Source organism: Idiotropiscis lumnitzeri, chromosome 4 (assembly GCF_059441095.1).
Source record: "Idiotropiscis lumnitzeri isolate Australia: NSW breed Sydney's pygmy pipehorse chromosome 4, RoL_Ilum_1.0, whole genome shotgun sequence".
In the NCBI taxonomy this organism is placed as follows: Eukaryota; Metazoa; Chordata; class Actinopteri; order Syngnathiformes; family Syngnathidae; genus Idiotropiscis; species Idiotropiscis lumnitzeri.
In genome coordinates this window covers 5070628-5094200 of record NC_142394.1, presented here as the reverse complement: position 1 = coordinate 5094200, position 23573 = coordinate 5070628, and the positions used below count along the sequence as shown (strand labels likewise).

At 41.0% G+C, this 23573-nt stretch overlaps 1 protein-coding gene across 8 annotated transcripts; it reads right to left on the bottom strand.

Moving 5' to 3' along the window:
- Window positions 1-146: 146 nt before the first annotated feature.
- On the bottom strand, window positions 147-23002 carry LOC148337900 (uncharacterized). Of its 8 annotated transcripts, none has more exons than XM_088293694.1 (9): window positions 22883-23002; window positions 21092-21190; window positions 20877-20998; window positions 19585-19683; window positions 18473-18648; window positions 14700-14888; window positions 14383-14556; window positions 3333-3916; window positions 147-2907 (listed from the first exon to the last, which is right to left on the bottom strand). In XM_088293694.1, the coding sequence occupies exons 1-7, from the start codon at window positions 22892-22894 to the stop codon at window positions 14435-14437; spliced, it is 819 nt and encodes a 272-aa protein (XP_088149820.1). In that variant the 5' UTR covers window positions 22895-23002; the 3' UTR covers window positions 147-2907; window positions 3333-3916; window positions 14383-14434. The 8 variants fall into 8 exon arrangements, with proteins under 8 accessions (XP_088149820.1, XP_088149817.1, XP_088149824.1 ...); XM_088293691.1 differs by having other exon boundaries at window positions 3654-3916; XM_088293698.1 differs by having other exon boundaries at window positions 3654-3916; window positions 18497-18648.
- Between the last annotated feature and the right edge of the window lie 571 nt (window positions 23003-23573).

Here is a 23573-nt window from a genome sequence, read left to right as displayed (position 1 = left end):
CAACATAGAGTATAGGTAATCTAGTAAAATTAGGTGTAGAAAAACGGTTGCACTTTCTCAAATTAAGTGCAATATTGAATGATCGAATGTGGCCCGTTTTTCAGTAATTCCAACAAGACTGAGGCATATAAGCAAAAGCAAGCTCATAGTGCAGAGGATTCAGTTTATTGGAGTCAAAGTTTAACAACTTACAATCTGTATTTTTTTGTAATATATACGCATATATATGAAACAAAAAAGGCTACTTTAGGAAGAATAAATGTACTTGTCTGTTTTTATTAATAACATCTTTAGTCCGTTTATTGTACAGAATTAAAGTAAGTTAATATCATCCTTGAAAAAGAGCAATATGTTCCTTTTTTATGTCGCAGTGCAACTTACATCTTACACACCTGTGCAATGTACCATGAGGTGTACACCCCTGAAAGGACACACAGTGAATCTCCCTTTTCGGCCTGGTTCTGCAGGTCTACACACACAAAGATGAGGGGGTGATAACACAGTCTGTGGCCACAAATCAGAACTTGTCTTCTGTATGTCTACAGTCAAGTTGTTGTATCGCTGAGTAGCAGGTGGGGGGAAAAACGAGAACAAACTAAACAATGATGAGACATCTGCAGACCAAGACTGCATTCCCATTCGTCTACAGCTATGTGTATGTAGGAAGTCCGGTATAGACTGACGATGTTGCCAAAGAGAGGGTTGGGAGGCACAAGGAAAGTGCTTGCATCATTTAGTTTCATTGTGGTACTCTCAAATAAACCATTCAAAAAACACAACTTTATATTGGGGGTGTGTTTGATATTTCACAAGCGTGTAAGATGATGATACAAACAAAAGCTATTCTAAAAGAATGACAGTAGAAGGTGAAGCATACCTAAATATAGTGCTTGATGCAGTCGGTGCTACACGATTGAGAGTTGTTCACTCCAGGGGGCACTGTTGAGTCCTTAGCCCGATGTAGGGCAGACATAACTAATATATTGAAAAACTGAGTGTGAACAAGCTTTTCTTGTGACAGTAAGTTTGTAACTTCGGCTCACTCTGAGGTGCATAAACTAAATTCTTTTCACTTCCTTTTAGGATGCGAGGGAATGCATCCTATGCTGATTTTATAGACTGTCCACCCCCATCTTCCAGTTGCTGTGCAATGCATGTCTTAACACAGGAAGTCCTCGAATCTCAAAACACAAAAGTCAAAATCATACTTCAATGGTACTCTTGTGTGTATCATGCGCTACAAGTCAATCAGTCCTGCAAATATACGGAGTAGTATATAAGAACTGATAAAAATGATCCACATTATTTTACCCTGTCCAACTAAATCAGTCCCAGGCCTTTTCATGCAATGCCAAACCAGGAGAATGTCTATGGGTCAATCTTTATGTTTCTGTTCACCAAAAAAAATCAAATAAAAGTCACTCTAATTGATGTCAGGGTTGCTCTGAGTTCAACTGCATCGACAGCAACAGTGTTAAGAGGGATACAACGCAAAACCTTGGCATAGAATACGTCATACTTTACATTATATTCATGACACAAAACGTAAATATAGTTATATATTTGTCTATGCTTAAATATATTAGTCAACTGTACATAAATCTTCAGAAAATGAGATGCCTTTACCTGATATTTTGAACAGCAATGGTAGAGGCCAATAAGACAGACCCTGCGATGTTTCCAATAAGATGAAAATACATAGAAAGTGCATTCTTTGCAGTGACTGACTCCTTTAAAAATGGCGCTTGCCATCACAGTTTAACGAAACAAAAATGTGCACACTTTCAAATACATACTCTCAGTGTTCTCTCCAAAAGCAAATCACAGTGGTAGTGGAACACAAACATTTACATTAGTATACACAGTAGCATACACATATACACAATCTCAGAAAGAGAAGAAACAAACAAATTAAAAATGGAAGGAGAAGCTGATGGAGAACAGAGATAGTGTTGCTGAGAAACTAAAAATTAAACAGTAGATTTGCACACAAACAGAGGAGCTAAACTCCTTGTGCAGATAAACATTTTCACAGTTTGAAATTGTGTGTATAGAAAATGGTTCCTGTTTGACTGTAGCAGTTGTTTTCATTGGTAAAGAGACAGCATTAATGGCAACCTTTCACAGTCTTTATACAAAAGTCACTGCGCTTACTTTTCCCACACTGCCCTGTCAGATCAACTTGGAATAATAGCGCTATCGTCATGATATGCAGGGAGAAAATCAAAGCAAAACAGTGAAAGGGTAGGATTGGTGGCTCTGGGTGCAAGTTCATTAGTACAAAAGTACAGTGCTGTGGTGAAAAGATTTCCTCTGTATTGCTGCTACAAAGATACCCCTCCACCCTAAAATCAATCAGATTTAGAACAGAAACTAAATATAGTATACAAAGGACATGTACACTAGAGTAACATGTCCAAACATACCCATTATCTCCCATTTCCTTCTTGACAGGCATGTGGACTTTATGCTGAGTTCCACGGACAAAGGAAGATTAATGGTTTCTGTTCAGGCATGCAGCAGGCACCCTGTGGGGTCCTCAGAGTTATCAAAAGTACACTCACACTCATTCCAGACTGTTCCCTCTATATTTACACTTTACAAAGTGTGTTGGTGTGTGTGGGGGTGTCTGCGTGTGTGTGTGTTTGACAAAAAGTGTGAGAGAGCGATAGATAGTGTCCAGTCCTGTTCTCTATCTCACACATGGGTCTCAATAAAGGAGTGTGTGTGGGTCATGATGGGAACGCTCAGCGGGGAGAGATCTTCCTGGCCATTGGTGCCGGTGCTGAGCTGACAGATGTCGGAATAGAGCTCACTGTGCCACTGTTTCCATTCTCTGAAGGTCTGGGAGCAAAGGCCAGGGTCTTCCAAAAGAGCGCAGATTACCGCCAGCTCAGACTCTTTGGCCTGGAGGAGAATTTACCAGTTAGGTAGGCAAGGAGTTTTGGGTTTGTTATCAGAATTTCACAAACACCTTCAGCATTTTCTTTTTTTTTTTTTTACAAAATTTTGTGGAGGAGTCAGCTACGAGCCACAATAGAATCGATTAAATTACTGAATGCATCTGCATGAAGGTGCAAAGCTTCCAAGGTTTTTTCACTTAAGAAGGAATTTTTGTTTGCTGGTTAATGTTACATGAATCTTATTAAGAAAGGCATATTGTAACTACAGTGCAACTCCCAAATTCAGTTTAAAGATTTACTGTATAAAGGTGAATTAGAAGAAAATATCTGATTCTGAACAAAATCGGAGGTCAAACTGTATGCCAGAAACGACAACTTGGGAGGCGCCATTGTACTTTATAAGGGTGTAAACAGTAATTTGGTACTGACCTAAATTAGGATCATTCGGCCTTGGCTGAAGTCTGCACTCTAATGACAGCTCTTGTAGTGTAGTTGGTTAGTTAGCAGGATTACGCAAAAAAAAAAGGCTTGATTGCTTCCCATAAAACAATGTAGAGAGGCGGAACATCAGCCAAGGAAGAAGACATTTCATTTTGGTGCAGATCCAGACAAAGAGCAGGCGTCTGATTAACATTATAAAATGGTTACATTTTTGGTGCTGTTCCAAATTAGGATTCCTCCTCCTTGATGAGTGTCTATACTCTACTGTCATTCAAAATTTTCTGGAAACAATTCCTCTCTCCTTGCTACCTTCAAGGTGCTGCGGAGCGCTCTGACGCGGTGCAGTCTGTCGTTCAGAAGGGGGTCCCTGACTCTGTGAGTGAAACCTCGTCGAAGTTCCTGCCTGCTACAGGGTCTCGGGTCACCTAGCGCTGTGACGTTGGCTTGTTCAAGGGCCCGGTACAGCTGCTCTAGCCCATCCAATGGCTCAGGTTCACGTCCGTCTGACACCCGTCGCTCTCTCCCCTCTGAAACCCTCCTTTCTCTGCTTTCAACTCTCAACTCCCGCAAGTCTGAGGTAGCCAGGGGGGAAGCAGAAAAGAGATATTCTGTTAAGAGTTGATTTTTTTTTCTTGGGGTGTGGGGTTGTGTTAAGGATGTTTCTATCAAAACAAGCCTGAACAAATGAATCAACCAGCCAAGATTGTCTGTCATTTACGCGCATGGCAGCCCTCAAACTCCGAGGCGAAGCCAGCGCGTTCGACTGCACACATGGTTTTTATTTGCATCAGCATAAGCAATTTGAATATGCAATACAGAATGGGAAACTTGACATTTGACTCCATCACACTCTTCCAGCCTATTCTAATGGTTTCAGATTACAAGACATCTTTTGGTGTATGGTGTATTTTCACAAGGCCTGACACATACAAGTTATCTTTCTGGCCATGACGATATTGTTGCTTTCGAGATACCAAGCCTTGTGCTGAACCTCCCTAATTCATAAGTTACGGCCTTAGAAGCGAGTGAGTCTCACTTTATCTGCTAAGGGTTAGCCATTTGAACAGGTGTCATCAACGCCCCAAGGAAGGTGCCTACAGAAAAGGGATCTAACGTTGGGGAGTCACATCTGCAATGGAGCCGTACCTGGCACCCATAGGAAAGTTCAATTTGAGGCCAGAAAGATACGAATGCATGTGCAACAAAGGGGGCCTGTAAGATTAGTTATAGTTTGAAACTTGATAAGATGACAAATGTGAGAGTATGTAAATAGTTTGTGTATTTTTAATCATGTTTTTTATACACTATTTGTATCAATGATAATTACACACACACTCACAGACACGCACATCATTGCTTCAGCACACATGCGCACAACTGACACACCCACACGCTTGTTTAAGTTTCACTTTCCAAAAGTTTCGTTTTTCTCTGAATAAAGTCCAGAGGGATGGGCGAAGAAGTCAGTGAGAGTGCGGGAGATTGAACAGGCAAGACGCCTATTTCACCTCCTGGCTTCTCCTCCCATCCGCGATGGAGAAAAGACAAAACTTTCCCTGGTTATTCCTCTGGTTCTCTGCATTTAATTCAGTCTAATGAAGGCGTCAGGACCTTTTAAACCTGACAACAAACTAAACAACAAAACTAACAGATGAACATACAAACTTAAATTTCTTTAACAGGTTGCATGTTCAAATTGATCGTAATAGCATGTCAGGTCGGTAGTTCGTTTTGTAAAGAAGCACTACAGTACACTCCTGTTTGGGAAAGAAGAATTGTTTTTTTTATTTTCATAACGAATTTCAATTCAATCAGTCAAAATTATGCACACCTATTATTTTGGATATCTTTGAGCACAACAGTACAGTATACTGTATCATTCATTATCATTTCTTATAATAAAGACAAGGTGTAATGTACTTACCCTCCTCACCCTCGAGTATATCTGCGGCCTGCCTCTCTGCCTCCTCATCTTCACTTCTCTCCTCCATGTGAGGTGATGAGTGTATCAGCTTCCCTCCAAATGGGTCCCTATTCCTCGGCAGACTCTGACTGCGCTGCTTATGGGAACGTCGGTGTGTGTAGCTGTGTGTGTGTGGACCGCGCTCCAGCGGGAAAGGCCCATCTCGATCCCTGTCTCTCTCTGCAGCGTGATGCCTTCGTACTGGCAACGTAGCCTGCCTGCGTCTCTCTGGCGACATGCCCTGTCTGCCAAGTCCTCCGTACAGCCCCATCTCACCAGCCATGCTCCCCATTAGGCCACCATAATCGCTCTCTCCCGGTGCTGTCTGGAGGAAATGCAGCCCTGCGCTGGTTAGAGGGGTCTCAATGAGGTCCTGCCAGGAGCGACGCTCACGGTGTGAAGACCGGCAACCTGAGGAGTGGGTACTGGTGCTGCCTGTTCCTGTGCCCATGCCCAAGCCCTCTCCACGCTGATCTTCTGCAGATGAGTGGGAGTGCGTGGACTCGCTGGAAAAATGCCATCCATGCTTTGGCTCTGGGAACGGGCTAGAAGAATTGACCTGTAGAGGAAGAGGGGAGGTGGAAGAGACCATCTGTGGATGGATAGGGGAGGTGGAGGCACTCATTGGTAGAGGATGGGGAGACGGAGTGGAGCGCATGAGGCTCATGGAGCTGACAGAACGGGGCAATTGGTCATAAGTGTGGAGGAGGTTAGACTTTGTAGACATGGGTAAGTAGGGTGTGTGGGACAGGTGGGTGTCAACGTGAGGAAAAGCGGGTTTTTAAACAAGGATATAAAGATTGGGAGTGAAAGGAGGAAACAGAAAAAAGCAGAGCATAAAGAGACTGAAAGATGAGAGCAAAAAAGCAATGAGGTGTCAGATGAGTAACTCCAAAAATGGTGGACATGTCTGTTATGTAGCTGAACTGAGAATGGTCCCAACTTTACTCAATGTCCAAACATCCTCTCCTTCCACCTAGTGGTGCAGTTTAGGTCAGCTCATTGAATGATAAACCTGATCTGGCTGGTTGTCACCGGTGAATGAAAGCAGCTATGTCAACTACTTTAAGCGTATAACGCGGCAGCAGCTTTCTTCCTGGCATGTGGTTATTTCTGAATTGAATACTTTGTTTGAGAAGAGGCATATTTTGTGTCATTTACATTCATTTTTTTCAATATCACACATATAAGTAATGGATCTTTAAGAATCAAATAAAAAAGTCTAACTAAGACCAGGGTGATATATTTTGTGTTAATCTTATTTCTTTGTTTCCTTGTTTGCTTCTATGCTAAGTTTTTTTTTTCTTTTGATTTGAAACCGTGACTCTAAGGAGTGTGGTGACCAGTGAAGTCACTCCCCTGACGTTGACTATTGCCAAGACATTTGTCATTGGTTAAAGTTGTTGTCAGTGACAGCAATTGTCAATGGTTTCATGGTAGCTGTCATAGAAACGGTGCAATTTCAATGGCGCAATGGCCCAGCGCGAGTAGTTAAGATAACAGCACACCGCTCAGCGCGAGTAGTTAAGATAACAGCACACAGCTCGACTAGCTAAGTTAACAATAACTGAACTAACAGCAGCCGAGTTAGCACCTTGGAAGGCAGCGCGCCCAATATGTGCTTCAAAGACCGAGCAGCCATTAGGCGCACTCTAGAGTTCCAAAATTTCCCCTTAGCACAAAGCTGCCTTGTAAGGTGACTGCGCTTATTACATGGACAAAGTACCACTCGCGACCATCAATCCTTCAATTCAATAATCTGTTTGGAGTACATGTTAGCACACCCTGTTGGACAAAGTGAGAGTTGTCTATGCTTGAAATTGACCGTGACTTATACATTATGTGACTATGGTGTTTGGGTGATGGTGTAGGAGAAAGCTGGACAAAAGGGCAGCTGTCCACAATGTTGTAGTCTGTCTTCTCATTTATGTTATTGCAAGCAAGAAACGTCCCAGGTTTAAACAACAGACTGCAAAAAGCCCAAAGTATAACAGCACATGTCTTTAAACAGCCATGCAAATCTCTCTAAACAGCTATGGGATTGTGGGTCTGAGTGGCTCCCAGAATCCATTGCTTGGAATTAGCTAAGGCTGAGTGGCTTTTGTGTTGTTTTTATTTCTTTTGGGTATATTGATGGCATGAGAGATACATGTTTTGTGTTAATCTTATTTCTTTGTTTCATTGTTTGCTTGTATGCTGAGTTTTTTTTTGTTTTGATTTGAAACCGTGACTCTAAGGAGTGTCGTGACCAGTGAAGTCCCTCCCCTGACGTTGTTAAGCAGACAATTGCCATTACACCTATAACTGTGCAGAATCATTGTTAATGCCAGTGGTTGTCAATGGTGTCATGGTATGTGTCATTGAACTGGAGCAATTGCTTATGTGATTGAGGTAAAGTGAGTTACATACAACCGGCTGTGTCAGTGTGAGCACCCGAGCTATTGCTATCCCAGCAGCCGAGCTAGCGCCTACGGCTTGCCCAGTATATGCTTCAAAGACCGACATAGCACCCTCAACAGGTATTGCGCCCTTTGAGGCAGCGCATCCTATGACTGTGAAAATACGGTAATAAAAATTGGTCCATCCTTATTTTATAAAGTAAAAATATACAGTAGTTTTTTTTGATGAGCTATTAGGTTTTTTTTTAAGAGGAGAATTTTATCTATGCCTCCATAAAAGGCTTCTTTCCCTCTACTGCACAATTTTTGTCTCATTTTTATCCTGTTTGATTGCGCAAATAAAAGCAGGTAAGCACTGTCCAAATTTGTGTTTTCTCAGGCAGTCAAACCTGCCTCAGCTTTCTTCTCTTAAATACCAGGGCGCTATTTCTGTCTTTGAAGCATGCACTGGGCGCGCCGCCACACAAGGAGGTAGCTCCGCTGCGGTTAGCATGGCAATAGCTCGGCTATTCACGCTGACAAAGTCAATTGCATCTCACTTTACCTCAATACCATAGGCAATCGCCCCATCTCAATGACAGATGTTATCTCACAACTGACAATCAGCGTCATTAACAATGACTCCGCCCATTAGGGGTATTGGCAAGAGTCGAGTAGACAATGACAGGGGAGGAACTTCACTGGTCACCACACTCCTTAGAGTCACGGTTTCAAATCAAAACAAAAAAAAACTCAGCATAGAAGCAAACAAGGAAACAAAGAAATAAGATTAACACAAAACATGTATCTCTCATGCCTTCAATATACCCAAAAGAAATAAAAGTAACACAAAATGATTATAGCAATGGCTTCTTGAGGGCCACTCAAGCCAGCCGTGACTATACATTACGCGAATATGGTGTTTGGGTGATGGTGTAGGAGAAAGCTGGACAAAAGGGCAGCTGTCCACAAAGTTGTACTCTGTCTTATCATTTGTTATTGCAAGCAAGAAACGTCCCAGGTTGAGACAACAGACAAAAAGCCCAAAGCATAACAGCACATCTCTCTAAACAGCCATGTGATTGGCTGAGTCTGAGTGGCTCCCAAGAAGCCATTGCTATAATCATTTTGTGTTACTTTTATTTCTTTTGGGTATATTGATGGCATGAGAGATACATGTTTTGTGTTAATCTTATTTCTTTGTTTCCTTGTTTGCTTCTATGCTGAGTTTTTTTTTGTCTTGATTTGAAACCGTGACTCTAAGGAGTCCCTCCCCTAATGTTGACTATTGGCAAGACACTTGTTATTGGTTCAAGTTGTTGTCAGTGACAGCGATTGTCGATGGTTTTATGGTAACTGTCAAAGAAATGGTGCAATTTCAATAGCGCAAAGGCCCAGCGCGAGTAGCTAAGATCACAGCAGCCAGCACGAGTAGCTAAGCTAACAATAGCTAAGCTAATAGCAGCCGAGCTAGCGCCTTGGAAGGCAGCGCGCCCAGTATGTGCTTCAAAGACAGAAAATAGCACTCTCAACAGGTGTTGCGCCGTAAAAATACGGTAATCTAAACTTAAATGAATACAAATTGGTCCATCTTTATTTTATGAGGTAAAAATATACAGTAGTTTTTTTTTATGAGCTATTAGGGTTTTTTTTAAGAGGAGAATTTTATCTATGCCTCCATAAAAGGCTTCTTTCCCTCTACTGCACAATTTTTGTCTCAGTCTTATCCTGTTTGATTGTGCAAATAAAAGCAGGTAAGCACTGTCCAAATTTGTGTTTGCTCAGGCAGTCAAAGCCTGCCTCAGCGTTCTTCTCTTATATAATTCAAAATGAACTACCCACAACAGTTTCTATTCATAGAAATTGTGGTTAATTGATTGTTGTGGAAGGAGATAACACACTCGAACATGAGTCCATGAAAAATATAGCTTTATTTCACTTCTTTGCTCAAAAAGTGAAGACATTTTTTGGCGAAAAGAATTGCACAACTTTAGATCCATCCTTTTTTCATGATCATTTTAGATGGCATAGAGCATTCCAACTGTTCAACATGTTTCCGAGCTGCATTGTGCAATCAGGACTGCAGCATATGAGCAAATAGTTGCTGAGTGTCAGAATTACACAGTCGGCCATCTGTAGGACACACGCACACATCTGTTCTTCCACAGAAATATCTAAACCCAATGTTTTTGGTTTTTACTCAACAAAGTAAAATGTTGCGGCAGGAATTTTAGCGTTTTCTGACGAAAAAAAATGCTCTCGGCTGTGTGATAACAGTGTGTGTCAATCTGGATGAGATGTGTGATAGCCAGTTTTATCAGCGAGTGCTGTACAGGTCTTCATCCTCAGGACTGGACTGGCCGAAGTCCAAGAGTGCAGGATCTGGTGTAAAAGTGGCACCTCCTGGTGGCCAACAAGACAAATGCAATGACAAACAAAGAAGAATACATTGTGAGTTCAGAACATTTTACCGGAAGGCTAAAGTGCCAGTCACATAACTTGCTACCCATCTTTAAAATTAATCGGAAAACCCATTTGTTCCTTGGCTTTTGACTCAGCAGCGTGCGACTTGGTTTTGGTTTTACTGTTTTTGTACTTTTCACTGTCTTCATTATTAGTTTGTTTTATTGTTTGTTGTTATTTTTGCTCAATGTACAGCACTCATAAAATGGTTGTTATACGTTGTTTAAAGTGTTTTATAAATAAAATACTGGTGACTTGAGAGAAGTTTATGAAAGAATCAGACGTTCATAAAGTAAAGGCCGCACCAGCGGCAACACCAGCGGCAACAGCAACAGTAAAAGCGGCAACAACAGCAACAGTAAAAGCGGCAACAACAGCGGAGACAGCATCAGCAACAGTTATAGGAACATCAGCGCATTAGCAATGACGGCAGAAGCGGAAGCAGCAGCGGAAGCAGCAGCAGCGGCAGCAGCAGCGGCAGCATCAGCAGCAGCAGTAGCAACCGCAAATTCATCTGCGACAGCAGTGACAGCGGCGACAGCAATGCCAGCAGTATCAGCATTCCCACGAACGGCGCCAGCGACATCAGCACCGTCATCGCCGCCAGTGTAGCCAGCACGGTCAGCGCCGCTATTAACGCCAGAAGCAGCAACAGGTCCATTGTACCAGAGGTGTCAACCCAGAAGAGAGACAAGTGACGAGCGGTCTGTCAGGAGTCACTGTGTAACTATTTAGCTTCATACAGGGTGACAGAGCAGCAGTCTACTCATTAACGTCAGGGGAGGGACTTTACTGGTCACCACACTTCTTAGAGTCACGGTTTCAAAAAAAAAAAAAAAATCAGTTTATAAGCAAACAATGAAACAAAGAAATGAGATTAACACAAAACATGTATCTCTCATGCCATCAATATACCGAAAAGAAATAAAAATAACACAAAGAGATTATAGCAATGGCTTCTTGGGAGCCACTCAGCCTTAGCTAAACAGCAATGGCTTCTGGGAGAAACTAAGACTCAGCCAATCACATGGCTGTTTGGAGAGATGTGCTGTTGTGCGTTGGGCTTTTGGTCTGTTGTCTAAACCTGGGACGTTTCTTGCTTGCAATAACATAAATGATAAGACAGACTACAACATTGTGGACAGCTGCCCTTTTGTCCAGCTTTCTCCTACACCATTACCCAAACACATAGTCACTTAATGTATAAGTCACGTTCAATTAGCAGCATAGATGACTCAGGCTTTGTCCAGCAGGCTATGCTAACATGCACTCTGAACAGCCCAATGAGTAAAAGGGTTGATGGTCGCGAGTGATGCTTAGTAGATATAATGGGCGCGTCGCTTTACAAGGTGCTTTACAAGGCGCGTTTTGGGAGAAGATTCGGGACTTTAAAGAGCGCCTATGGGCCGGAAAATACGGCACATTTTATTTAACAGTGAAGACAACTTGCAATTTTAATAATTTAGCACGTGACATGAAGATGGTCTTTGCGGGCCGTATGAAATGTGGCAGACCGGTTCAAGTTCAAGTTTGACACCTATGCTATATAGGTTGTTTTAATTGATTTTTGTGAATATTTTGGACAATTTATTTAATTCTCTCCTTAATGACGACCCAAGATTTAAAAATGGCAACAGAGTCTACACAGTCAGGCAGAGGAGACATGTTGGGCATCCTTACATCTATTATCTGTACCGATTCTCCTACAAGGGTCGCGGGGGTGATGGAGCCTATCCCAGCTATCTCGGGCAGTTGGTGGGGGACACCCTGAACTAGTTGCCAACCAATTGCAGGGCACACATAGACGAAACACCATCCACAGAATCAAACCCATGACTGAGGCCAACGTGCTAACCAGTCAACATCCGTGCCGCCGCATGTTGGGCAAACAATCCACAAGTAACACATTAAGTTATAGTCAAACATCTCTTTTATATAATCTGTTGGCTAGTCTGACTTTTGTATTATGCTTACGGCACTTGTTTACACAATTGTGTATCTAAAGCAACAATGCTGGCTTCTGCTCTCCGACACCTATTTCGGGATGCAAAAGTACTTTTATTGCTTTCAATTTAAGCGTTGCCATGAAGCTAAATCGACTTAAGTGGGAAAATGTGTGTATCAAAATGTATCAGATTGCTGAACCATTTCTAAAATTATGTGACAATGCTTGCTAAAGATTATGCTGAATTGTTGAAGAGCGGATGTGCTTCATAAAATTATGGTGGTGGGTTTAAGTGTGATAAATGCTATGGGGCAAAGCAAGACGCCGTTTTATAAAAAGCCATAATTCCAAGAAAACAGTTCAGACAACCTGGGGCAAAACCTCCCTTGAAGAAATATAATTTGCAGCCACATAGGTCAAGAGCAGTGTCGACGACCCGTTTAATCACTCAGTTCTATGAAAGAAACTACTTAATTTTTTCTACAGACTATCTTAGACTAATAAAATCCTAACTTCACATCTCATTCCTGGGTAGTCAAAACAGCTAATCATGTATACAATGGTTTTACAGATAACTGGCATTCCACAAGACTCTGTACTATGGCCACTTACTTTTATTTAGCAAGTGTATTAAAGACATGATCTCTCCCAGATGATAGTTATTCTGGAGCATCGGATGACATCAGGGGAGGTTGCAACTAAACTAACTGATGCAATTCGGGAAATTACATCTTGGCTGAATCAATGCTGTTTACAGTCAAACCTTATTGAACTCTGTTCTTTTCCCAAAACAATTCATTTACAAATCCAGACATCTTTGTCTGTGGGGTGAAGGTACAAAGCGTTACAGAAGACCAATACTTGGGTATCAACGTGGACACAAATCTCAGCTTTAGAGCACTCAAAGTTTGCAAGAAAATAAAGTTCACTTTCAAATTTGCATATTAGAGACACACTGTCAACAGCAGCAATAAACTTTTTTTTTTTTATCATTGAGTGCCACATCTCATCCTGTATGTTAAGCTTGTCCAATGCACAGACCACAGTACTGAAGCCACTGGAGTCACTTCATAAAATTAATTACATTGTTCCGCTCCTCTTCCACTATCCAATTTTGGAAAATTCTAATCAGCTACCAGAGGTGCTGATAAAGAGATGATACAATTCCATTTTCAAGAACATCATCCAGTCCAGCAGTATTCTCATTCAGAGCATCACAACAATATAATACAGCCCCACAATCAACCAGTTTCCATCATATCAAGTTTAACGTAAAGGTCTGGCTTGTTTATGCTCAACTAGGTAACCACTAGCAAGACTACTATGAATAGCAGTTCTGTTTCATTGTTTGTATTTGGTATTAATTTAGCCTTTTATTGTATTTATTAATGCTTTTTGATGATGCCTGATGCTCTGTCTATTATTTATTTGTACTATCGTGTTTATCATAAGGCAAGTTGACTGAAGTTGAAAACTAGCTCTAAGCTAATTCGGGTGCATTTACATTTGTTAGGTAATGAATATATTGCCACTTTTTAAAAATGGACAAACTTAAATGAGAAGCAAATTTTGTGTAAAAATGTAAATACAACCGTAAAATGGTCAACTATCTGGATCTGGCCTGACACCTGGTGGGTTCCAACCCCATCCATCTTGAACTCCGGCAAGGCACGCGTGAAAGAACCTCGGCAAAGATGTAGCCTTCGCATACATTTTTAGCGATGGGTTGGTGAGGGCTTGCCACCGTTCACTTGCTCTGTCAATGGGACTCAACTTGTCGAGAGTTTCATGAGTGTATTGCTCAAATATATTTCTTTAGCAGTAGATGTGCTTGTGGAGTCCTAGACCTTCAAATGGTTTGTGGTGGAATAGAATTGTCAGGGAACTGCCCGTCACAGCAGCACATTTTTATATTGTAATTTTGAGCAATGTCAGTTTTATCCAATGCTGAATCGCTTCCAGGCTTGCGTCTTTCTATTAAATTACTTGCCAAGATGGGAGACTTGTCCATATTTGAGAGAGAAAAAAATAAAAATAAATGTTTGCTAAGCTGCTGCTACAGAGCCACGTGACTTAAACCATGCACGCGGATTCACCGAATGAGGATTTCACTTCCTCGTAATTTGTAGCCAATCAATGGCCCCGAGACAGTATTAACACTCAATGTCGAGGGCGATGTTTATCACCCACCCCAAATGGTTTATAAACAAAAAGGTCAATGTGACCCTTCAAGTCAATATGAAAAATAAAGGACAAAATGTTGAGCATTTTATTTGACTGTGGACCTACAAGGGTCTGTTGGATGGCCTCCGAGGCAGCACTGGCCATTTTCTGGGTTTCTTTAGCGTCTTTGATTTTTTTCTCCAATGTCAGGCAGAAGCTGCTTCAGTTCTTCCATCTCAGCTGTAGCCTCCTTTGTCCCTTCGGTGCCATCTGCTGCATCTACCAAGTTCTGCAACATAGCTAGACAAAGACTAGGGTCAGCCCTTCAACTATATTGTGTTCAACTCCAGGTCTATTATATAGCCTTTACATATTAAATCTTTACTTTGGCGCGTGAGGGGGGGGGGGGTGTAGTATAAAACTAACAAAGAAATTAGTCTTACCCAGGCGGCTCTCAATCACTTGTAAGGAGCTGTTGTAGTAATGAATGGCCTGGCTGTACTGATCCATGTCGCACAGGGTTGTGGCAACATGGTAATGGGTCTCAGCCAGCAGACGACTGTGAGGAGGAAGATGTTTGAGCTGCAGAGCCAAACATTCCTGGAAGTCTTCTAGTGCTTGAGGATAGTTGCCTTTGGAACAAAGCACAAGAGTTACTGCTAACACGTTCTAAACACTGCAACACATTTCTCATTTAGAACTCAGAATACAACTTCAAGGTCCAATTTAACAGTTTCTAAAAGTAATTGAGCATGCTTCACACGTTCAACGCTGTTGCAATGTAAAACATTCAGAATCACAAGACCAAACTTCTGCTATGTAATACGCTTGCAACACTGCAATAATTTAAAAACAAAAACAAAAAAAAAAGGAAAAGAAAAATGAGTGTTTTCTGTGCCAGAGTTGTATATAAGATTAGTTCGGCTTGTTTTCCTTGGAATTACATTTACAATGCTTTTGACAATGTATAAGGGCACGCAACTTGGGCCGTACTGACTTTATTGCAGACTGCTTGACCAAGAATGTCAAACATCTGGTAGGTTCACAACCATGTAAAATTCTATCAAACTGAGGTGCTCAGCCATTAGTGGGGAGATATTGATGATTGTCTAATCCATCTTAAATATTTAACACACAGAACAACGCAGTCAAAACAGAAGCACCGTGTGGAGATTAGTGACATTTCACGAGGCTGAAGAAAAAAAATTTAATAAATAGTATGTGGTGCTTTAAAACATTTCCCCCTCCCACCAAATAGCAGGGCCGTAGATGGAGAATCAACAACTTCTCTTATTCTCCAATTAAGTCATGCTGCTGTGTGTGCAGTGGTCAAAGCATTCTAAGATACCTCATCTAAATTAAAGCATTTCCAAAGAAGTACAGCTTTGGTTCTCCTTCACAATAAGATATTACAAGGCACGGTGACTTTTACATGACTTTTAGGTCAGTGGTAAACACTTTCTGATCCTAACCCGGAGCAGGTTTCATCCCTGAATAGGATGAACGCCATTGGTGACAAAAGTTATTATGTAATAAATCTCAGTGTATGTATGTCATGTTGTCAAGGCTAATTTATAACCAGAGCCGTACCGATATTCTGCAGCGTGCTACTTTAGGCATTTTTAGTTTTTTTTCTGCATACTCTCATGCAGCTGTGGTCAAAAATTGCTGCCTCTCCATTTAGTAGGTTTTTACCAAGAACATGATGGTCAAGTTTTACATGGCGGGGAAAACAAAAAGCCTAAAGAATCTAGTTATATTTGTGTAAATGGTAGTGACCCTTGCCTGGGACTAAAAACACTTCTTAAACTTTTCTTAAAATGTGAGAGGTCTTCCAAGGGTATTTTCACAAATTTGAAAGTTCTCAGATGTACAGGGAGCATCAGGTATGCTCCTACCCCAGGCTGACCACAGACAGATCAGGTACGCATGGTCTGTCAAGTATGACAACTTGCAGTATGTCAAATGTAGTTGGCTTAAAAAAAATAAATAAAAAAAAAACTGCTATCTGGCACATAATGAGGTGCTGCGGCCGGTGATAAACTTAACTAGTTTACACTGAGTTTTGATGTATGGGCATTGGATTATACAAACTAGATTGAGAAAACAATTGTCTTCCGAGCATTCTGGGAGTGTCGTCTGTAAACTCACGATTAACAAAACAGACATAGGCCAACAGCTGACGGAGGAAATATCACCTCACTATAAGCGAAAGTATGTCTCCATTAAAGTGCATATGCACAGTATTACCATCACTAGTAATACAATATATAAATTACTAAATTTGGTGGACCTTCCGAAAACTGTAGAATAGCATTTCACATTCTATATTTCAATTGAAATAGGTGAATCACCTTCAATGAACTACTGTTGCTCTTTAGATTCTATATACCCAAAACAAATTACCCAACATCAGTAAAAGCACCTTCAATAACAGCTTCCGAAGCACCTACAGTTAGTGGTACAGTGGAACCTCGGTTCTCGACCATAATCCGTTCCAGAACCCTGTTCGAAAAGCGAATTGTTCGAACACCGAAACCATTCCTTTGCAGCTTGCACTGACTTTCTTTGGAGGCATGATGAGGGGCTAAAACACTTCGTACACCTATATAAAATGCGAGAGCAAAACGCAGCACGTCCGCACGCGACAACAGTTGGTCACGAAGAGAGAAAGAGAGCGATCTACACCCGTACGCCGCTCAGCATCCCACCCTCGCGTACGCACTCACGCGTCATACCGGCGTTCGAACTCCGGTGTTTGTTGGAACTGCGAAGCAAGACTTTCTCTATTTTTTTGTTCGGACTCCGATTTGTTCGAACTCAGAGTCGTTCGAGAACCGAGGTTCCACTGTACTTATGTGCTCGAGTAGAGGTCAGCCACTCACAATTATCATATCATATCATATAGTGAAGGGTCCACTCACTCATGCATCTAAGGGTTAATAAAATTTCAAGAAGTTAAAGCATCACACACTTTTACAAATCTTAATTTAACCAGGGTACCGTATTTTTTAGGATGCGCCGCCCTGTGCAACACGTGTTGAGGGTGCCATTTCTGTCTTTGAAGCACACACTGGGCGCGCCACCTTGTAGCTAGGCTGCTATTAGCACAGCAATAGCTCAGCTGCTAATGCTGACTCAGCTGATGGCAACTCGCTTTGCCTCAATACCATAAGCAATTGCCTAATTCCAATGACCGATGCCATGACACTATCAACAATCACTGTCATTAGCAATGACTCTAACCATTAAAAGGTCTCTTGGCAATAGTCTGCTAGACAACGTCAGGGGAGGGACTTCACTGGTCACCACACTCCTTAGAGTCACGGTTTCAAATCAAAACAAAAGAATAACTCAGCATACAAGCAAACAATGAAAAAAAAGAAATAAGATTAACACAAAACATGTATCTCTCATGCCATCAATATACCCAAAAGAAATAAAAATAACACAAAATGATTATAGCAATGGCTTCTTGGGAGCCACTCAGCCTAGCCAATTCCAGCATTGGCTTCTGGGAGCCACTCAGACTCAGCCAATCACATGGCTGTTTAGAGAGATGTGCTGTTATGCTTTGGGCTTTTTGTCTGTTGTCTAAACCTGGGACGTTTCTTGCTGGCAATAACATAAATGATAAGACAGACTACAACATTGTGGACAGCTGCCCTTTGACCAAGTTTCTCCTACACCTTCACCCAAACACCATAGTCACATAATGTATAGTCACGGTCAATTTGAAGCATAGATGACTCACACTTTGTCCAGCAGGGTGTGCTAACATGCACTCCAAACAACCCAATGAGTAAATGGGTAGATGGTCGCTAGTGGTACTTTGTCCATATAATGGGCGCAGTCGCTTTGATTGTTTAGGCGAAGATTTGCGACTTTAACGAGCGCTCTATGGGCCGGAAACGGAAAATACGGTAAATAAAAAAACAATATCACATGGTTTATCTCTCGACAAAGTAAAGTAAAAGTAAAATAAATTGTACACACTTTGTGTATTTTATGCTGTCACTATCGGTGTAACAAGAATAAAAATGAATCTAAGTGTAACATGAACGACAAAAAAAAATGTCCCTTGACAGAGGGCGCATAAAGTGGCACGAGCTGCAACATCGGTGAAAATGCCATAACCCCCCCCACCACAACCATCACCACACAAACCAAAGTGTCGTCATTACGCGTAATTGAAAAGTATGTGTGTGTAATATACCAAGGCAAATGACACTCTGCCTACTGTGTCTCATTGTCCTGTGTGTTGCCTTGAGATTTCCGAGCTCTAACTGCCCTCTTCGCACCTCGCTCACGAGCTCCCGTGAACCACTTGGACAGGGTCGCCTGTGTCCTTCTCGTTGATGTCCTTTGTGGCTCCATTCCTTTTCAGTGCTCCTAAAACAAAAAAGACAAGAAGCCAACTTAGTAAAGCTATTTCATGATTGTGAAACCTTATGGGACATACTGAAATGTCTTCACCACACTCCCTTCAAAAAAAAATATATGAGTGTGGCTCCGGAGCAACACTTTAAGACCAAAAGGGGACCCTCGTAGTCTACAGGTGTAGCAGACATATGACCCGATGCAGTCCGGTTGGGTTGGTGCAGTGAGTGTTTAATAAATAAAAAGTTAATGAATCAATTTTAAAAAATGGTGTTTACTGAATGCAATAAAGGGAAGTGTAGTTAATGTGGCAATTAGCAGGTGTGGAGAAGCTTCATTCATTTTTTTTTAGCTTCACTGGTTATATCATTTGTTCTTATTTTATTAGTTCCACTTTATTCTTCCATTTATTCCAATTTAATTTAAATAATGTCAAATAAATGGTACGTGACCATGGGTGGATAGCAGAGAAAGCCCCCCCATGTTATTGGTGTATATATTGGTGGTACTGGGCTGGTATAATATTAGTGCCCCCATGTGGTCCGAATGTGTAGCTACGGAGCCACACACAAGTCTCCTGACATGCATTTGCAAATCAGCACACGCATGGTTAATGGGCCCAAATATGTGGCACACCGCTTGTGTAAATGCTAAATGTGTGACTACGGTAAATGCTTTCTATCCTTGGGAAGTGCTTCTGATGATTCTATAATTTTACCGGTGCACAGATGACAAGAAAATTATAAAGAAAAAAAAATGTTGAATTTAATGAAGAATTATAGATTATACGTAGTTAGGGTACAGTATATAATCTTGTGAGTAATGTGCTTAACAGCAGATCTCAAAATAAAGTCTCTCCATTGGCTGTGTATGAGTGGCTGTTAAAGTGTGTGCGTGTGTTTATGTATATGCGTGGGTGTGCGCATGTGAGATTGGTGCTGATGTTACCTTTGCGTGCCAAGAACATGCCAAGGAGGCCAGCCATGGTGATGGTGCCAAACCTGGGTAGGAAACCCGGTGGAGGATCTTTCAAGTAATAGTACACATCTAAAACAAAATGGAACAGTAAATGAGCTGTCTCTCACTTTTCAACTGTAATTTTCATGACACTGACATATTTAATTTGAACTGTGTCAGCAGTATTGATTACCAATTTGTAAGTTATTGTTTTTACTCACGTTGGTTGGTTGGTTTGATTATGGTTTAGTTAGAAGGACTAAGCACAAAACACGCAACTGACTTGCATGAAGCTTAATGGAAAGATGGCCAGTGCGCCAAGCAATAGATCAATAAATGCATAGGCACATTTGAATAAATCTGTTGATACAGGAATATTAAACACGTCAATGTTTAATCAATGGAATTATGTCAATTAACTGAAAATGTCTAATCGCTCCAATCAAAGATGATCCAATAGCAGTTTCGCAGTGCATGCAGGTCCGTGTGCAGACTTGCACGGCTTAATCTCAACTTTGATGATAGACCATTAAAACAACTACAACTGTAACAACGTGCTTTACAGAGAGTGAACATAAATAGAATAGAAAATCTTCATTGTCATTGCCTGGGGAAGATATAATTAAATTGAGGTTATGGAAACATACAACGATGTAACAAATTCATATAATTTACTTTTTTTTAATATCTTTACAGATTCTTGGAAGACTGTTAGCTGTCTCACTCCCAAGTACTCTTGCGCAGAGCGCATGTTGGGCTTTTGACATATGGCTCGAATGTGTACGGATGAGAGTTCATAGGGCAGATGGATTGCATACATATCTGATTTATGTCACAAACAAAAGATGACGGAGTTAAAAAAAATAGTACTGCTCACAATGCATAAAAACAAAAAAAAAAATCAGATAACTGTCACAAATGGGCCTAAAAAAAGTCCAAATTGACCTGAAGTGCGATCATAGGCTGAGAAACATCTCTCAGAATGACGCGATGATTAGTGTTCTACACCAATACAACAACAATTCTGAACCTGTTGTAAAATGAACACCTCTGTCTCTGGTGTCACTCAAAGCTGAGGACGATTATTACGTTTAAATGTGCTCATTTCTGTCCTCAGGGTACTTCACATTTACTTATCAGAAAATCGGATGGGGATGACGGCCACTGAATATGTTCCAAAATTAATGTGCAATTTCTGGATCTCAAAAGGGGGCGGGGCACTCAAACATTGACAGGCCATGACACATACACGTCACAGATTCAAGAGAGATCTGAGTACCTTCACCACATTAACAAAGGGTAGTAGGCCTTGTCTTGCAGTTGTGAGGCCACCCTCGATCAGCCCTGGACGATCAGAAGCAAGCTGGACCTGAGCAGACTTTGTCACTGGGGAGTAGATGTTCAGCTAAAGGACAAAAGGTTTTAATGTTATTACGGTGCAACTATGACATACAAGGCAAAGTGTGGATTGGCCTCCTTCAAAAGAGATGGGGGGTACCTTCTCTCGAGTAATGAGGCCTTCAGCAGGCATTTCACTAATGGTGTACACTCTAATGGAGGCTATACCCAGCACTGCCGGGATGGCCACCATAGCCACCTAGGAAAATAACATGCAAAACATTTAAAACTTTTCAAACAAATAGTGTACTATAAATTTATTAAAACCATCAAACATCATACACATATTTCCACAAGTGCCAACACATTATCAGGACCCAAAATTAATATATTTAAATTGCATGTCAATTTTTTTTCTGTTACATTGCACCAACAAGTATCAGATTTTTTGTAGGTGTTTTGAAACACTAGTACCAAAGAACGGTAACCCATTGGTCTCGACCCACCTGACCGCAGCCCGGTATTTGGTACCCAGCCGCAAAGATAGATCGAAGAAAAAAAAAAAAAAGCATATATCCCGGCTCCAAATAAGCGGATTCGTATCGCAAACGGCGAGTCAAAATTGGCATTTTGCGTCTCATTTTAAATTCATAGCAAAAGTGCTAACTAGTGTACATGTGCACAATGCACAGCTGGCAAATGTTACGGCAATCACTGAACCCTAATTTGTTACACCCATAACACTGACTGTTCCTGATGCAGTTGTCTCTCTGCTCTTTAAAATCCTAAAATTTGGCACTGAGTGGGGGACTCGGAATGCGGGGAGCACAGCATCCCCAGTGGGTCCTTCAAAACTGATCAGGGAGCCCCGGCCTTGCGTGAGGCTGGCTCTCCTCCAAACTGTAGCTAGCACATTACCGCAACGTTTGTATGACGTGTCAATGTCCAATGCGTCGTTCAATTCACACTGGTTCGCCCAGCTACTAGCTGCCTTCTTCATAAATGCACTAGCCGCTCAACAAAATTTGCTTATGATATCTAGTGATTTAGGCCACTTTGTCCTGCTCCCTGATGCAATTATCTAACAGCTGAACTCAGCCTACTAATATTTACCACCAGAGATTTTTAATATTGATATTTATATAAAATACTACAAATAAGTGTGAAATTGAGAAAATTCTTCTAGTTCTTGTGCTAATTAAAGCTTTAGTAAGTTTGCACAAAAATATGTTAATGCCCATTTTAATGTGATGCCTTCAGTTATTGACAAGAATTGAGTCAGCGTGCATAATGTTAAAAGTTTGAATGTAAAACACTGAACATTAAGATCGCCAACTGTTTGTGTGCCGTTTGAAGCGAAAAGAAAAAGATCAGGTAACAATTTTATGACCAATTTATGCAGAAATCCATTCTAAACTCTCACGCACACACACGACCATCCTTACCTTGCAGAACAGCGACGTGATGTGTTTTTATATATCCTATTCAGTATTATTTTCCATCGCACTAACTATTCTCTTATTTATCTAATTTATATATTTAACTGAAATATTGTTGTATTGCACTGGAGAGGCGAGCTCTCTAATCTCGTTGCACACTTGAGTACAATGACAATAAAGGGATTTCTGATTCTGACTCTAAAACCTATTCGATGTACTTTACAAAAAAAACCTACATACGGTAGTTACTGTTGTCGTTATTAACGCTGGCACTCTTTTACTCAATTGAAAACTACCTGTAACTACTCCTGGCATGCAGCCTTTTTTATTTTCGAAATAGCAAGGCTGGTGCGTCTGAACTTGAAGATTAACACGCTCTACAGTAGAGGGCGAAATTCTGTCAGCAACTTCATTTACCTCGGCATTCCCACATGCTGAATGCCTGAGTACAAATAGTATCGGAAAGTCAACAACACCGGGAGATTATCATAAAATGCTCGACGAAGATTCACCTTGGCCGCCATGACACCAATCCACCTTCTTCTTTACTGGACAGCTACACTCTGCAGTTTCGACTTCTCCAAACTAAGCTACTGCCATCTACAGTAAAAGAATAGCACTGCACGTCATTGTAATCTCTCTCTGTCGCTCTCTCTCTGACACTATTACTTTTTTGTATGCATCCATAGGTTTTATTTAGTCACGTTTGTGTTTTTGTAAATGAACATTACTTTGGTCATTTTCAATGTAATGCAAATATACCATTGGATAACATTTGAACGGTGGAATGGGAGGGTTGTTACTACTAGCATGAATTTGCAACATAGAGTAGGTAATCTAGTAAAATTAGGTGTAGAAAAACGGTTGCACTTTCTCAAATTAAGTGCAATATTGAATGATCGAATGTGGCCCGTTTTTCAGTAATTCCAACAAGACTGAGGCATATAAGCAAAAGCAAGCTCATAGTGCAGAGGATTCAGTTTATTGCAGTCAAAGTTTAACAACTTACAATCTGTATTTTTTTGTAATATATACGCATATATATGAAACAAAAAAGGCTACTTTAGGAAGAATAAATGTACTTGTCTGTTTTTATTAATAACATCTTTAGTCCGTTTATTGTACAGAATTAAAGTAAGTTAATATCATCCTTGAAAAAGAGCAATATGTTCCTTTTTTATGTCGCAGTGCAACTTACATCTT